Source organism: Schistocerca gregaria, chromosome 8 (genome assembly GCF_023897955.1).
Source record: "Schistocerca gregaria isolate iqSchGreg1 chromosome 8, iqSchGreg1.2, whole genome shotgun sequence".
In the NCBI taxonomy this organism is placed as follows: Eukaryota; Metazoa; Arthropoda; class Insecta; order Orthoptera; family Acrididae; genus Schistocerca; species Schistocerca gregaria.
The window spans coordinates 202,355,021-202,371,246 of NC_064927.1; the positions used below are offsets into that span (position 1 = coordinate 202,355,021).

The following is a 16,226-nucleotide window of genomic DNA, read 5'->3' on the forward strand; positions in this document are numbered from 1 at the left end:
GAACTGTGGTATTGGGTTGAAGCTGCATGGGCAGCTGTACCTGTACATGCCATCCAAGCTCTGTTTGACTCAATGCCCAGGCGTATCAAGGCTGTTATTACAGCCAGAGGTGGTTGTTCTGTGTACTGATTTCTCAGCATCTATGCACCCAAATGCATGAAAATGTAATCACATATCAGTTCTAGTATAATATATTTGTCCAATGAATACCCCTTTATCATATGCATTTCTTCTTGGGGTAGCAATTTTAATGGCCAGTAGTGCATATTTTGTGATCCTTGACCCTACCTCCTGTGCCAGCTGCCTTGGTCACCCTTCTTTTACTCTGTTAATTGCTTTTAGATTCAGTTCGCACTTGTCTGACACACACTACTTTTCATTCTTTTTTTTTTTTTAATTGGTAGCACTATAATGAAAGCATGAACTTAAGGATTCTTTATCCTTGATGCTATCTGATAATGAAATAATGGTTAAACTGGATTTTTCCTTGCTCCACCTTTAATGCTTGCAGAGCCGGGGGAACACTTGTGTGGCCCCACCTATCTTCTGATCTCATTATTTATTTCACCTTATTTTATTACTGTCGGTCCAACTGATGGACATGACATATTTAGACATTTCTGTTTTACTATTACAAATCTCCTGGCTTAGAAGGCTGTCTTTCCTCCAAAACTGTCTTAGCCAGATAGATAAAGAACCTACTCACCAAGTGCCAGCAGGAGCATACGTGCACGTGCGCCCAGTAAGGAAATTTGCAAGCTTCTGGGCCAGTGGCTTCTTCTTCTGACAGAAGTGTTTAAGGGAAAGGAAGAAGGATGAAGAAAAAGGATTGGCAAGGTTTAAGAAATGGGAGAGATTGGGAAACTTGCCCAGAACCCCAGGACAGGGGAGACTTGCAGATAGAATACGAAGAAAAGACAAGGAGGAGGAGCCACTGGGTCTGAAAGCTAGCGAATTTCCGTGACCTTTGTATATGTGTCGCTTGGTGAGTAGATTTTGATGTATCCATTTACGTTGCATTTTCAAAAATTGATCAGTTTTCTTTACCCATTAGGGCCGGAATTAATTATTTCGTGATTTTTTTTTCTTTAAAAATTGCGTTATTCTGTCTGTAAAAGGCATAAATTATACAACAGTTGTTGCAATGAAAGTTATTACTGCTATTAGCGAGATATTTCATATTGCCATATGGCAACGCTAGGCGCTTTCACTACCTAAGTTTATATGGATTACTACTTCAACTAAAATAAGCAGGTTATTGAAATTTCTTATTACATATACAAGTTTTGTGCAAATTTATTATTCAGTCTTCTTCATACAATTGATACTTTATAACACAGTGCAATTAATAATCAAAAATAAAATCTTGAACTCGGCATTATTTTACATGAAATGGAATAAAACAGTCAATACAGAATCCCACATTACACTTTAAACACATTGTTCGCACAATAGATTTACAGTCCTTGTGTGCACACCTTTTCTTCTTCTTTACTTCTGTGTGCTGGACGAGGTGGTCAGTCTTATCAAATCTAATTGAATCTGATATGTGGCTGTCAGAACATGCCCTTGATGCAGATGGTCTCTTGGCTCCTTTTGGTAAAGTTTGGTGTCTTTGCAAGTACACTGTTGCTACTTCTCTCTTGAAATCAAGTTGAGAAATAGTTTGGTTTCTTGCTTCATTATACAAAAACCAACTGTTTTGTATGGTGACATCTAACATCCATATAAAGAGACACAAGTACCATTTCTTGCTTCTTACTGCAATGCAATATGCTGGATTCTGATCCATTTGATCAGTACCTCCCATATATGTATTATATTTGGCCACCATCACTGGGAATCATTATATTTCGCTTTTTTAGTTGCGAGAATCTCTTGACTTGGCCAACTTCTTGTGCACCACATGAAGAAGAGATCATTGTGACAACTGAGTTGTCCAGCCACCGCACATACAATAATCCATCATTCTTCTCTATTGCTGTCTCAAAATATCCCCGATCTTTCTTGGAAAATAATTTTGGGGCTCAACAAACACATCACCTTCAATATTGTCATTATAAAGAATCTCCAACACTTCAGCAAGTGAGGAACCACTTCTAAAGCTAAAAAGAGAAAATTCAGCCTTTTACTGAGTACAAGCGCCTAGCGTTGCCATATGGCAACACCAATGTTCAAACAGCCTAAATGAACGTAATTTATTTCTCAGCAAGTAGTAACCGCCAAAGAATATATATGTAAGTATTTAAAGCACAACCATACTAAGAAACCAAATTATATATAGTAAGTTACTGTGTAAAACATACTTACTCAAACTTACACTCCATTTTTCTTCGTCATTCAGCAAACGGCGACTTCCAAGACTGATTACGCCGCAGAATTTAAATGTATTGTTAAAACTGTTGCATTGCAGTGATCTTTACAGTCTTGCAGAACGGAATCCAGTGCTGCCAACGCTCTCGCTTCGATGCTGTCGTGGAATCAATGATTTTAAAAGAGTGTTACAAACGGCACTAATAGGTTAATATATTAGCCCTTAATTGTGTTTATGGATGGTCATCACTATAAATCTCATCAGTACACAAATAGCTTTAAACTTACCTGGACAAGTTATGGAGTTAATGTGGTCCAAACAGAAAGTAGGCAGTATTATGCTGCGTACTTTGACATGTGGTTATAGGGCTATGAGCTGCCTAATGTAGTAACTAAGTAGCCTGTCAGGAATATGCTGCTTTAAGTTTACGACATCCATTAACAGAACGTTGTGTAATGGCTAATCTAGAGGCTGTTGTTTTCGTGGACACGAAAGTAGCAGGAAGTGAGGAACAAGATAGCCAGTGAAATTGACAATCCAGACTAAGCACACTTAATTCATTCTTAACCCTCTGCTTACCAGAAAATCTGTATAGCATTGCCTACCAGTTAGGCCTGGTTTTTTAAATTGACACTACTTTGACTACTTACGGTGCGCATGATTCTTGAGGTATAAATACATTTAAAATAATTTAATTTTTTTTAAATTTGCACTAAAAAACACACATTTCTGGTGTCTTTTATTCTTACAATGAAACTTTTATTCTTATAGTGAATTTGTGTAGCAGAATGTTCTGAGTATACAGGTTGGTTGCACCTACAACGTGTAATTTGACCTTTTTTTCCCCTTTAGCTGGTGTTTCAGTGCCCTTCCTGGATCCAGTGCTACTAATGAATTAATTGACTTGTTTACCACTGCTACTTTCATTCCCAAATTGATGATTAAAGTCACATGAATCTTTTTTTATTGGTAGCCAGCTTTATCCTAATTATGGATGCATTCATTACACATCGATCACATTGAAAAAAACCATCAATAGCCAGCATCGTATCTTCTAATCTGGTGTGGTTGTCAAAAAATTACTTCTAGCTACATGCGCCTGCAAGGCCCATACGAAAGGAAATGTGCAGCAACAATTTAACAAAAAGCCATAGGTAAATTTTTATAATTTTTTCCCAAAATTATGACAATCTTGACAAATTAGGAAAAGTCATAAATTTTCATAAAAGTAAAATGTGTAGTTACTAATAGAGAACATATTAAGCATAATGGACGTCCCTCTGATGCCTGATGGTAGGTACACACACACACACACACACACACACACACACACACACACACACAGAGATACATCGTAACAATGAATTCCGTTCAGTACGTACTCTTTGAGAATAGTAATGAATAAAAGTGCTGAATTTATTATGTATTTTTAAGTCTTACTATGAGTATAGGGTGGTAAATTTTCATACCAATTAATCTGGAGCAAAAAAATTATGTTTAAAGTATTACTTAAAGGAGCTTCTAAGAGTCTCAGTGCTTTTCTAGAGCCCTGGGAAGTATTTGTATGGTTCTGTCAACAAGACTGTAGTGATGCATAGTATCTAATGACATCATCAACATCCTGTACGCCTTCTACTCACTCCCCTCTCAAAAAATTACCTGGCTCATTGCTTTTTACTGTAAATTAGTTTCGTTTCCCTAAGAGTTTCCCTAAATGTGGGTAACACATGTCCCATCCACCCCTTGTTTCTCCTATAAACGCAACTCTGTATTTACTGTTCTTTTGTAAAATTCTTAACAGAACAGAAAGTGTTCATCTACAGAAAACATCATCAACTATTGACAGTGTGCGGTAGTACAGAGTAAGTGTATCTGATTCCCATTTGGGAGGATAGTGGTCCAAACCTGCTTCTTGCCATTCTGATTACTTTTTCTGTGATTTCCCAAAATCACTTAAGACAAATGCTGGGATGGTTCCTTTGAAAGGCCATGACATTTTTCCTTCTTCCTTCTCCATCCCTCCCAAGGCCGAGCTTGTGCCCCCTCTAATGACCTTGTTCTCGATGCGTCGTTAAACATGAATCTCCTCCTCCTCCTTCATTCAGTAAGATTGACAGACAGTTGAGACTGTATGTACATTGAATCCATGTGTAAAAGGAATACATAGCTGACCTTTTGTGGTCATGTTTGAGAGTTGTGGTGTTGTGTGATTAGCCTCACATTTGGTAACATGGGGATGATGCATACCATCTTTCCATCAGAGCTGTAAAGTCAATTTATTGTGTAGCGTAACATGCCGAGACTGCTAGAACAGAGGACAATTGTTCTGACCATACTGAAATAAACTGAAGAGAAATGATGACACAAGTAACCAACTATTGTTTCAGGTATGACCGCCGTGAAGAGGCTCAGCTGGCAATAAACAACCTTAATGGTGTTATACCTGAGGATGGTACTGAACCTCTTACGGTGAAAGTTGCTGAAGAGCATGGTAAGCAGAAGGCAGCTTATTATGCAGGATGGCAGGCAGGCTTCAATCAAAGCAGAGGTGAGAAACTCCCTGATCCATTAATTGTAAGCAGACGTTAAAATGCATTTTTGCAGAATATAACAAGTAAATCATAATCATTATTTTGATTTACCATTTGCTCATGTTTTCCAGCTGTTCATGTGTCATTGCCACCTGTTTGTGAAGTAGTTGTCACATTTATTGCTCCAGTTTTGGGTGTTGTAAAGCATTTTATTGTAAATAATTCTAGAAATCATCACACACAATTTGGTTTTGTTATTTAAAGTAGTGTTTAGTTAATGGCCTAATAATTTTAGAGCTTATTCTATTGGCGTATGGATATTGTGCAACACAGAACACATAAGAAACAATAAAATAGGTTGGCAGTTTATTTGTGATACATACTGAATAACGTTATCTGAGAGGGGCTGTGAGGTTTAATTTAGTTTATTGGAGTATAAAAAAATATGGGGCATGTTATCATGCTGTTACATGAGACTGCTGCGAAGCTTCTTTTTTTTTTTTTCCCCCCCCTTAAGAGAACAGGATTAGAGCTTGTCGACTGAATGATTTATTTATCCAGAACTAGTTCTGAGTTGGACCACATCCTCAGTCCCTACCATATATGTCTTGTGTAATATAGCACACTTCATCAGAAATGTCTCAAAGTTACACACAAAATATGGGTTTCTGCTCAAACTTCCTCGTGACAAACCTGTAAATCTCCACAAGAAATATGCCATCTGCTGGGACCTGACACTAATTGCAAATAAATACAGTGTCCATTCAGCAAAAGTGCTTTGTCTTCCCTTTTTTAAATATTGTTGGAGAAGACCTCAATAAGCCACTTGTTATTTGTTGTTTCATTCAATAATCTGTAGGCAAATGACAGTCACCGAGTGAGTGTACTGAGTTTCTTCGTGGATGAAATAGTGATCCTCCCCGCATTCCCTCTTCTGCCTTCCTACGTAGTTTTGAAATTCAGTCTGTCGTGAATGAAATAAGGGTTTCTTATGCTACATTTATACACAACACAAATTCCAGAAGATGAAAATCACATGCCAGAAACTAATTTTTGCCTACTACTTGACATATTAAGCCTTAAATTGATGTTGATAGTCCACTCAGATTTCAGTTTTTCAATTATCATTTGTTTAATGCATGATGTTAAAAATCTGGCGTAATGATTTCTGATTTAGTTAGCACTATGGCTGTTACTCTTCAATTAAGTGTATGATGTGCATAACTTTTTGCATCAACAAGAAATCCTTGTTTTACTAGGATGGATTAAATGTAAATGAAATTTTTGTTTTTAATGGTTTTATTTTTTAATTTGGTGTTGCGACATAATCAAGTATACATAACTTTTGTGTATAATCTCCTGTTTTTAAAATGCACTTAGCCTACCTCGTTGCATGTTCTTGATAGTATTATCGTCAAAGGACTGGGGTCATGTCCAGCCAGTTCTGCTTGAAGTCTTCCATGGCAGCATCATTGCCCTATACTTTTCCTAGTAGTGCTTCCTCAAATGATCCAAAGATATGAAAAATCTCAGAGCCATAGGTCTGGATGTAAGGGGGTTGGTTGAAGAGCATTCATTTTCTCTCTGACAATTTCTGGTGAGTGAGAGCTGTAGTGTGGTGACAGGCATTATGTTTCCCACTGGATACGAACACAAATGAGGTGCTTACAGTAAAGTTCAGACTGATGCAGAACTCATTCACAAATGGTACAAGTTGGGAGACAGCAATGTGCGACACCACATAGGAAGTTTGCATACCAACTAATTCCAGAATGGATGCCAAGTCTGTCGTAAACAATGAGGAATTAGTCCCTGAGTTAAACAAATGGAAATCGGAACCCACAGCAACATAAAATCAGCACATTACTAGTGGGTGTCCAGAAAGCAGGGACCAATATTTTATTTTATTTTATTTTATTATTTATTTTTTACACATTAAGTAACTTCTCGCATATATGTTTGAAAATATATTCTCCTTACGATCACCCAAGGCTGTGCAGCAGTGAGCAATGCGTTCGTTCATTAAAGTCCTCGATGACGCATTCACAAAAATCTGGTGGTATGCCATTAATAATCCTTTTAATTTCATCCTACAGTTGGTGTATTGTTGGTGGTTTTTTCACATATACTTTTGATGTCACGGATCCCCACAAAAAAAGTGACAAGGTGTAAGAGCGCATGATCTGGCAGGCCATTCCCGGTTACCATGGAAATTTTTTTTTTGAGGAAGAGCAGTTGTTTCAAGCGATAGGTGACATATTGCACCGTCTTGTTGAAACCAAAAAATCGCCATTTTCATCAATAAGAGGAAAAACTAATCAGAGAGCATGTTTTGGTAATGTTCGCCATTAACATTGACGGCAGCTCCCTCATCATTTTCAAAAAAGTAAAAGCCGATCACGCCCCCTGCCCAGAACCCACACCGCACGGTCGTGCATTGTGGAGACATCTCATCTTCCACAGTCACTTGCAGATTTTCATTACCTCAAATTCTGCAGTTCTACTTATTGGTGAACCTACTGAGGTGGAAGTGCACCTCATGTTGTTGTTGTTGTCTTCAGTCCTGAGACTGGTTTGATGCAGCTCTCCATGCTACTCTATCCTGTGCAAGCTGCTTCATCTCCCAGTACCTACTGCAACCTACATCCTTCTGAATCTGCTTAGTGTACTCATCTCTCGGTCTCCCTCTACGATTTTTACCCTCCACGCTGCCCTCCAATGCTAAATTTGTGATCCCTTGATGCCTCAAAACATGTCCTACCAACCGATCCCTTCTTCTAGTCAAGTTGTGCCACAAACTTCTCTTCTCCCCAATCCTATTCAATACCTCCTCATTAGTTACGTGATCTATCCACCTTATCTTCAGTATTCTTCTGTAGCACCACATTTCGAAAGCTTCTATTCTCTTCTTGTCCAAACTAGTTATCGTCCATGTTTCACTTCCATACATGGCTACACTCCAAACAAATACTTTCAGAAACGACTTCCTGATACATAAATCTATATTCGATGTTAACAAATTTCTCTTCTTCAGAAACGCTTTCCTTGCCATTGCCAGTCTACATTTTATATCCTCTCTACTTCGACCATCATCAGTTATTTTACTTCCTAAATAGCAAAACTCCTTTACTACTTTAAGTGTCTCATTTCCTAATCTAATTCCCTCAGCATCACCCGATTTAATTTGACTACATTCCATTATCCTCTTTTTGCTTTTGTTAATGTTCATCTTATATCCTCCTTTCAAGACACTGTCCATTCCGTTCAACTGCTCTTCCAAGTCCTTTGCCGTCTCTGACAGAATTACAATGTCATCGGCGAACCTCAAAGTTTTTACTTCGTCTCCATGAATTTTAATACCTACTCCAAATTTTTCTTTTGTTTCCTTTACTGCTTGCTCAATATACAGATTGAATAACATCGGGGAGAGGCTACAACCCTGTCTCACTCCTTTCCCAACCACTGCTTCCCTTTCATGCCCCTCGACTCTTATTACTGCCATCTGGTTTCTGTACAAATTATAAATAGCCTTTCGCTCCCTGTATTTTACCCCTGCCATCTTTAGAATTTGAAAAAGAGTATTCCAGGCAACATTGTCAAAAGCTTTCTCTAAGTCTACAAATGCTAGAAACGTAGGTTTGCCTTTTCTTAATCTTTCTTCTAAGATAAGTCGTAAGGTCAGTATTGCCTCACGTGTTCCAACATTTCTACGGAATCCAAACTGATCCTCCCCGAGGTCTGCATCTACCAGTTTTTCCATTCGTCTGTAAAGAATTCGCGTTAGTATTTTGCAGCCGTGGCTTATTAAACTGATAGTTCGGTAATTTTCACATCTGTCAGCACCTGCTTTCTTTGGGATTGGAATTATTATATTCTTCTTGAAGTCTGAGGGTATTTCGCCTGTCTCATACATCTTGCTCACCAGCTGGTAGAGTTTTGTCATGACTGGCTCTCCCAAGGCCGTCAGTAGTTCTAATGGAATGTTGTCTACTCCGGGGGCCTTGTTTCGACTCAGGTCTTTCAGTGCTCTGTCAAACTCTTCACGCAGTATCGTATCTCCCATTTCGTCTTCATCTACATCCTCTTCTATTTCCATAATATTGTCCTCAAGTACATCGCACTTGTATAAACATTCTATATACTCCTTCCACCTTTCTGCCTTCCCTTCTTTGCTTAGAACTGGGCTGCCATCTGAGCTCTTGATATTCATACACGTGGTTCTCTTCTCTCCAAAGGTCTCTTTAATTATCCTGTAGGCAGTATCTATCTTACCCCTAGTGAGATAAGCTTCTACATCCTTACATTTGTCCTCTAGCCATCCCTGTTTAGCCATTTTGCACTTCCTGTCAATCTCATTTTTGAGACGTTTGTATTCCTTTTTGCCTGCTTCATTTACTGCATTTTTATATTTTCTCCTTTCATCAATTAAATTCAATATTTCTTCTGTTACCCAAGGATTTCTAGCAGCCCTCGTCTTTGTACCTACTTTATCCTCTGCTGCCTTCACTACTACATCCCTCAGAGCTACCCATTCTTCTTCTACTGTATTTCTTTCCCCTATTCCTGTCAATTGTTCCCTTATGATCTCTCTGAAACTCTGTACAACCTCTGGTTCTATCAGTTTATCCAGGTCCCATCTCCTTAATTTCCCACATTTTTGCAGTTTCTTCAGTTTTAATCTACAGGTCATAACCAATAGATTGTGGTCAGAGTCCACATCTGCCCCTGGAAATGTCTTACAACTTAAAACCTGGTTCCTAAATCTCTGTCTTACCATTATATAATCTATCTGATACCTTTTAGTATCTCCAGGGTTCTTCCACGTATACAACCTTCTTTCATGATTCTTGAACCAAGTGTTAGCTATGATTGAGTTAAGCTCTGTGAAAAATTCTACCAGGCGGCTTCCTCTTTCATTTCTTAGCCCCAATCCATATTTACCTACTATGTTTCCTTCTCTCCCTTTTCCTACTACCGAATTCCAGTCACCCATTACTATTAAATTTTCGTCTCCCTTCACTATCTGAATAATTTCTTTTATTTCATCGTACATTTCTTCAATTTCTTCATCATCTGCAGAGCTAGTTGGCATATAAACTTGTACTACTGTAGTAGGTGTGGGCTTCGTATCTATCTAGGCCACAATAATGCGTTCACTATGCTGTTTGTAGTAGCTTACCCGCATTCCAATTTTCCTATTCATTATTAAACCTACTCCTGCATTACCCCTATTTGATTTTGTGTTTATAACCCTGTAGTCACCTGACCAGAAGTCTTGTTCCTCCTGCCACCGAACTTCACTAATTCCCACTATATCTAACTTTAACCTATCCACCTCATCTGAGAAAATTATTCCTTTTGTGAAGTTTTCATTCTCTGCTTGTCAAGCCGAGACCCATTGAGCGAACTGATGTCGCTTTCCATGATCTGCAGGGTTCAACTCCTGTGTAAGTTGAATATTGTACACATGCATTTTCAGATCTTTTGAAAGGATTTCATGCAATGAACTTGGTGATACATTCAATTTTTGAGCTTTTCGGTGAACTGATTTTCGGGAGCTTACACTCACAGCAGTGTTTTCTTGTGTTCCAATAGAATGTGGCCGTCGTGTTTTCTTAACATTTGAAAGAGAACCCATGGTTTCAAACTTTCAGATCAACTTCCAAACTAATGATTTGGTTGGAGCAGCATTATGTACAAGTGTCACACACAATTCACGAACAGTTGCTGTGGGACTTCCACTGTTTTTGTAATAAGTTTTTGTTACTTGGATACATTGCTCAGTTGTCACCTGCTCCGTGATGAAAATAAACATAAAACTACAATGCTCACCATACAAAAGCTATTGAGCTACTAATGGAAAGGATTGCAGCTAACAAACATGAAAAAACCACAGCTGCCAACTTTCATATGACAAAATATCGCAAAATTTGTTATAATGGCACATACTCAGGTGCGTCACATTAGTATGTGAACAGCTTTTCGACTGTGTTGTATGCTTATTTTAAAGCAGCCAAGAAAAATAAGGTTTGTCCATCTCAATTGAGCCCTCTAGCAGCTTCTACATGTACATGGCTCAGTGTGTATTGTCCGCCCCCTACTAAGGCGACAAATTGATTCCACCTCCATGTCACTGCCCATCAGTGGAATAACCTTGTCACTGCTTGGCAAAGATACAACAGTGTAGAGGAATGTTGATCGTGTCATTCGTTGAATTAAGGAAGTTTAATTTCATTCAAAAGGTCACAGAATATGTCATGCTGATAATATGGTGCTTGTACAGAAAAATCGAAGGTCAATATGCATGACACCACACTGGTCAGAAATACATAGTATCTTGCCAGCTACATTAGAGTGCTGGCTTTCACTGGCATTGCCTCACCCTTTCTTCGACACTTTATAGTTTCCTGATTTGACTGGGGTATGTAGTGGTGTACCCGTGTTTTATCACTGGTCACCTTACGTCTTAAAAATGTTGACCCTTCAGGTTCAAACATTGGCAATAATGTTCCTGTAAACTTCACATATTTTACTTCTTTTATTCAGGCAAAAGTTACGAGAACCACCAGATGTGTAGTCTATAGTGTCCTAGTTCCTTTGTAATTATAGCTTGTCTGCTGCCATAATTTAATTAGATGGGAGAAGCAATTTTAAATACTGTCTTAATAGATCACAAATAGTATTAATTGGTAAGGCATGCCATTGGTCGATAGTTGAGGTTGTCATTTTCAGCCTATTTATGGCTTTCTATGAACTCCTTATGCAAAGTGAACTTATAAGATTTGCAAGTGTTTCATCACTGAACTGTTCTCTCAATCTCTGCAAAATTTCTATGTGTTTCACACCTGCATGATAAAAAATTTGTTGATCATGATGATGTATTGTGCAGTTGTACAATGCACCTGTGTTGCTCAGAGATTGAGAGCAGTACTAATGGATGAATCTGTAAAGGCAAACCTTTCTCTTCAACTTATACAATCAGAACAAAGTCTCATTTATATTCGATCCACCCTCAAAAAATACACTTTTGCAGAGTACTATAAATTATAAGGAGCAATCAAGCCCAGGTATATTGTATGCTCTTTTGGGTTGTACAACACATACCAATTTTTCTCTTTCTTACTTTAATGGATTTTGTCTTTTTTGCTCTTTACTTCCATATTTGACTTAAGATGAAACCACGTTTCATCATAAATAGGGAGTTTTGAAAAAGCCTTAATTACAAACATAACTCATATCATCATCTTATATTAATGAACAGTTGCCGGTGACATTTGTCTGCTTGGACACATGTTACATAGTGCTTACAGGTGCTGAAATTACTTTACTGGGCTGAGTTTTCCCATGCTTTTGTGCTGTGTCTTCAATGAACTGCTTCACTGCCTTTTAATTCTGCTCTTATTGTTTTAACTTCAGATAGAGTTTTACACCACACTAGACAGTAGTATAAGTTATAACAGCAGTCTTTTAACTATCTTTCCTGGTGATGTTGGTATATTCCGCAGCTGCATCAGCTTATTTGTCATCTGCTGTTTCAATCATGGATGATAATGTCAACTTTTTGTTCAAATCTATGCTGACTGAATATTTTGTATTTTCACTTCCTTCATGCTTCAAAGCTCCAAAGTAACTCTCCTCCAGTAGTTATAACACATTTCTTGTGTAGTGCATGGCCTCTCCAGTCTTCTAATGTCACAATATTAGACATCAATGCCACAGCAGCATAAGCAAACTGACCACATGGTCTAACGGTTAGTGTTTTTCAATAGTAATGCCAGGGTCCCAAATTTGATTCTGGGTCATCACCTCACATTTTCCCTGATGGGAAAATGTGGAAGGAAGTCCAGTCGGTCTTGTTAGGTTAACTGAAAAGCTGCTTCAATATAAAAGAACTAAAATTGACAAATAATTTGCCAAAATAGTGTTGCATTGAAATGCATTCATAAGGTTGGGTGTAATATGACATTTATTTAGTAGCAGCATCAGTGTTAGTTTTCCACTTAAAGAGTGAGATGCTTTCCATATTAAGACTATGGATCTTATTCTTGGCATGATTCCAGATCAGTACTATAAGATTTAGGTCTGGATGGTGTGGTGGCAGTAAGAGGGCAGCCATTTTCTTGTGAAATTTTGTCACAAGAATGAAGAGGAGAAAACCCTTGGCTTTCCTTGTTCCTAAGTAGTTCAAAGTTTTTCTGTTATGGTCATAGAGGAAAAATGACACGAAACAAAACTGTTTATTCACAACAACGAAACATTACATATTCTCGAAATACTGGCAGTTGAATCAGTGCCCAGTGCGGAAAATATATTTGTTTTAGTCTGTAGTTGCAATGTTTTATTTACCTATTGGCTACCAGTTTCAGTATAGTACCATCCTCAGGCCATCCTATAATCAAAAACCCGCAGCACATAGTTAAAATATTAGTGTGAGAAACATTTACAAATTTTTTACCTATATCAGGAAACTTGTGATATGAAGGACAACCTTAAAATATGTAGGTAGCCCCTCACCTGTGGCATATGGTTGTCACACTTGCTTCCCAAGCAAGTGTGTCAATTACTGAAAGTAAAAGGCAATGCTCAGTTTTAAATAGATGCAAATTGCAGCCAGCAGTGGTAAGACTGTCTTTGTTTTTGTTCTTAAAAAAGAGTAGCATTGTAAACAACATATAAAGAATAAAAGTAGCATAACATATGAAATTACATAATAAAACAGTGAGTATAACGGCCCTCACTGTAATTAATCGTCACAAGAAAAATAGCATGTATTGATAGCCACATTTACGTTGACAGTTTATATACGTTTTATGTCACTAAATGTTGCCTGGCACAGCTGTTTGCCAATAATCTTCACACTATCTCAGTTATTCACAGTGCAATGTGAGAGATTCCAAAGTTCATCTAGGTAAATTACTGGCGTGTTTAATCCTGGTGCTTCATTTTTTCATAAAAAATCTAAGGTAGTATGCTCTTTCTGCAAATGTATTCTCTCATCCACACGACACATTCATTATGGCACTTTTTGAAATCAGATCCCATAGATGGATCAGCTTTCCTCAGTTTCTTTGCTAAGGAAGTCCAGAGTCATCTGACAACAGCAGTGAAGTTCTTGCAAATATGGTATTTCCTTGTGGTGTTTATAATGCTGCACAAATCTGTCTAGTAACACATTTGTTTATATCATCAATGAAGTATTTACTGCCAATGTTTAATTCCTGTGCTACATAGGAGACATTAATTGCAAGTTGTTGTGGCCTCCCACAAAGATATTTTCCATGATCGTTTTTCACATTTACATTGCTAGGTAACAAGCACTACTTTTGAATTGGAATCTAACTGTAATTACTGATATGACGAAGTTATTTACCACTACGACCATGTAACCAGTTCATCTTGCCAAGTAATATGTACGTATGTTTATTTGTACATTATGCTCAAAGAGCTTGCGTAGAGCATCAGTGACACATTTTTGAACTGGAGTAACCACGTGGCTGGTAGTGTCCGTTGTTTTCAGCAGTAACAACAATAAGAGAACAAGGTGCAAAGCAACAGGAATTGGATAGTTCGTTGGTTTTGATATTTTGATGTATTTTTTAGAACAGGTTTTTGTGATCAGTAAAATTTTTGTTCATTTATGTATTTGTATTTCTTCTCTTTGGAAAACAGTCATATTCACTCCACTTTTTATTTGTGCTCAGCACTCAGTTAGCTCCCGCTCTTCCAAACCATTGCACAATCCTGCCATCATTCTCAAGCACACATTGTGTGACAAAGATGTAGGCAGAACAGTTTTACAGAAACTGGAAATGTTAGTGCTGTTGCCAAAACAAAGTACAATACATTATTATAGCTTTTGGAGTAGTTAGTTCCTTCCTCAGGGAGGAAAGATGTATAGATAAGAAAGATTAGAAAGGAGCAACAAGTCACTAAAACCCTTGGATGAGAGGTCCCCATATTTTATGATGGTGAGGGGAAATGAAGCTCAAATATTTAAAATTATAAGCTATTAAATTTCTCTTTCCTCAGCTTAAGGTTTTCAGTTATAGCTCTTGTAAACATAGTTTGCACCTTTCCCCTTTCCATTCATTCCCTCTCTTTCTCTGCTTTCTATTCTCCCTTTCCCCCTGTCTAATAATCTCTTCTTGTTCTCAAATTGCTTGCTTCTCTAACTTCTCTGTGTTCTGCCCTTTTGGGTCATTTTGTTCCCTCTCTCTTTTTTGTTTGTTTGCTGCTCTCTCATTTTCTCTTCATCCATTTGTTCTCTCTCTTTCTTCCCTTACCTCCAATTTCTGTTAAAGTATGCTCCTCATGTACAATCCTTTCCTGCTTTCTGCAGTCCATCTTTGCATTTTAATGTGTATATGGATGCTATCCACCCATGAACCATGGACCTTGCCGTTGGTGGGGAGGCTTGCGTGCCTCAACGATACAGATAGCCGTACTGTAGGTGCAGCAACAACGGAGGGGTATCTGTTGAGAGGCCAGACAAATGTGTGGTTCCTGAAGATGGGCAGAAGTCTTTTCAGTAGTTGCAGGGGCAACAGTCTGGATGATTGACTGATCTGGCCCTGTAACTCTAATGAAAATGGCCTTGCTGTTGTAGTACTGCGAACAGCTGAAAGCAAGGGGAAACTGCAGCCGTCATTTTTCCTCAGGGCATGCAGCTTTACTGTATCATTAAATGATGATGGCGTCCTCTTGGGTATAATATTCCGGAGGTAAAATAGTCCCCCATTCGTATCTGCGGGCAGGGACTACTCAAGAGGACGCCGTTATCAGCAGAAAGAAAACTGGTGTTCTATGGATCGGAGCATGGCATGTCAGATCCCTTAATCAGGCAGGTATGTTAGAAAATTTAAAAAGGGAAATTGATAGGTTAATGTTGGATATAGTGGGAATTAGTGAAGTTCGGTGCAGGAGGAACAAGACTTTTGGTCAGGTGAATACAGGGTTAAAATACAAAATCAAATAGGGGTAATGCAGCAGTAGCTTTAATAATGAATAAGATTTAGGAGTACGGGTAAGCTACTACAAACAGCATAGTAAATGCATTATTGTGGCCAAGATAGGCACAAAGCCCACGCCTACTACAGTAGTACAAGTTTATATGCCAACTAGCTCTGCAGATGATGAAGAAATTGATGAAATGTATGATGAGATAAAAGAAATTATTCAGGAAGTGAAGGGAGATGAAAATTTAATGGTCATGGGTGACTAGAATTCGACAGTAGGAAAAGGAAGAGAAGGAAACGTAGTAGGTGAATATGGTTTGGGGCTAAGAAATGAAAGAGGAAGCCGCCTGGTAGAATTTTTCACAGAGCTTAACTCAATCATAGCTAACACTTGGTTCAAGAATCATGAAAGAAGGTTGTATACAT

General features: G+C 38.1%; 1 protein-coding gene across 3 annotated transcripts in view; it reads left to right on the plus strand.

Annotated features, from left to right (window-relative positions):
- Positions 1 to 16,226, plus strand: part of LOC126284992 (sex-lethal homolog) — a 97,394-nt gene that overhangs the window by 58,080 nt on the left and 23,088 nt on the right. For all 3 annotated transcript variants that reach the window (XM_049984281.1, XM_049984282.1, XM_049984283.1), the window contains one exon: positions 4,702 to 4,862. In XM_049984281.1, coding sequence (XP_049840238.1) covers positions 4,702 to 4,862 — 161 coding nt within the window. The remainder of the gene's footprint in view (positions 1 to 4,701; positions 4,863 to 16,226) is intronic.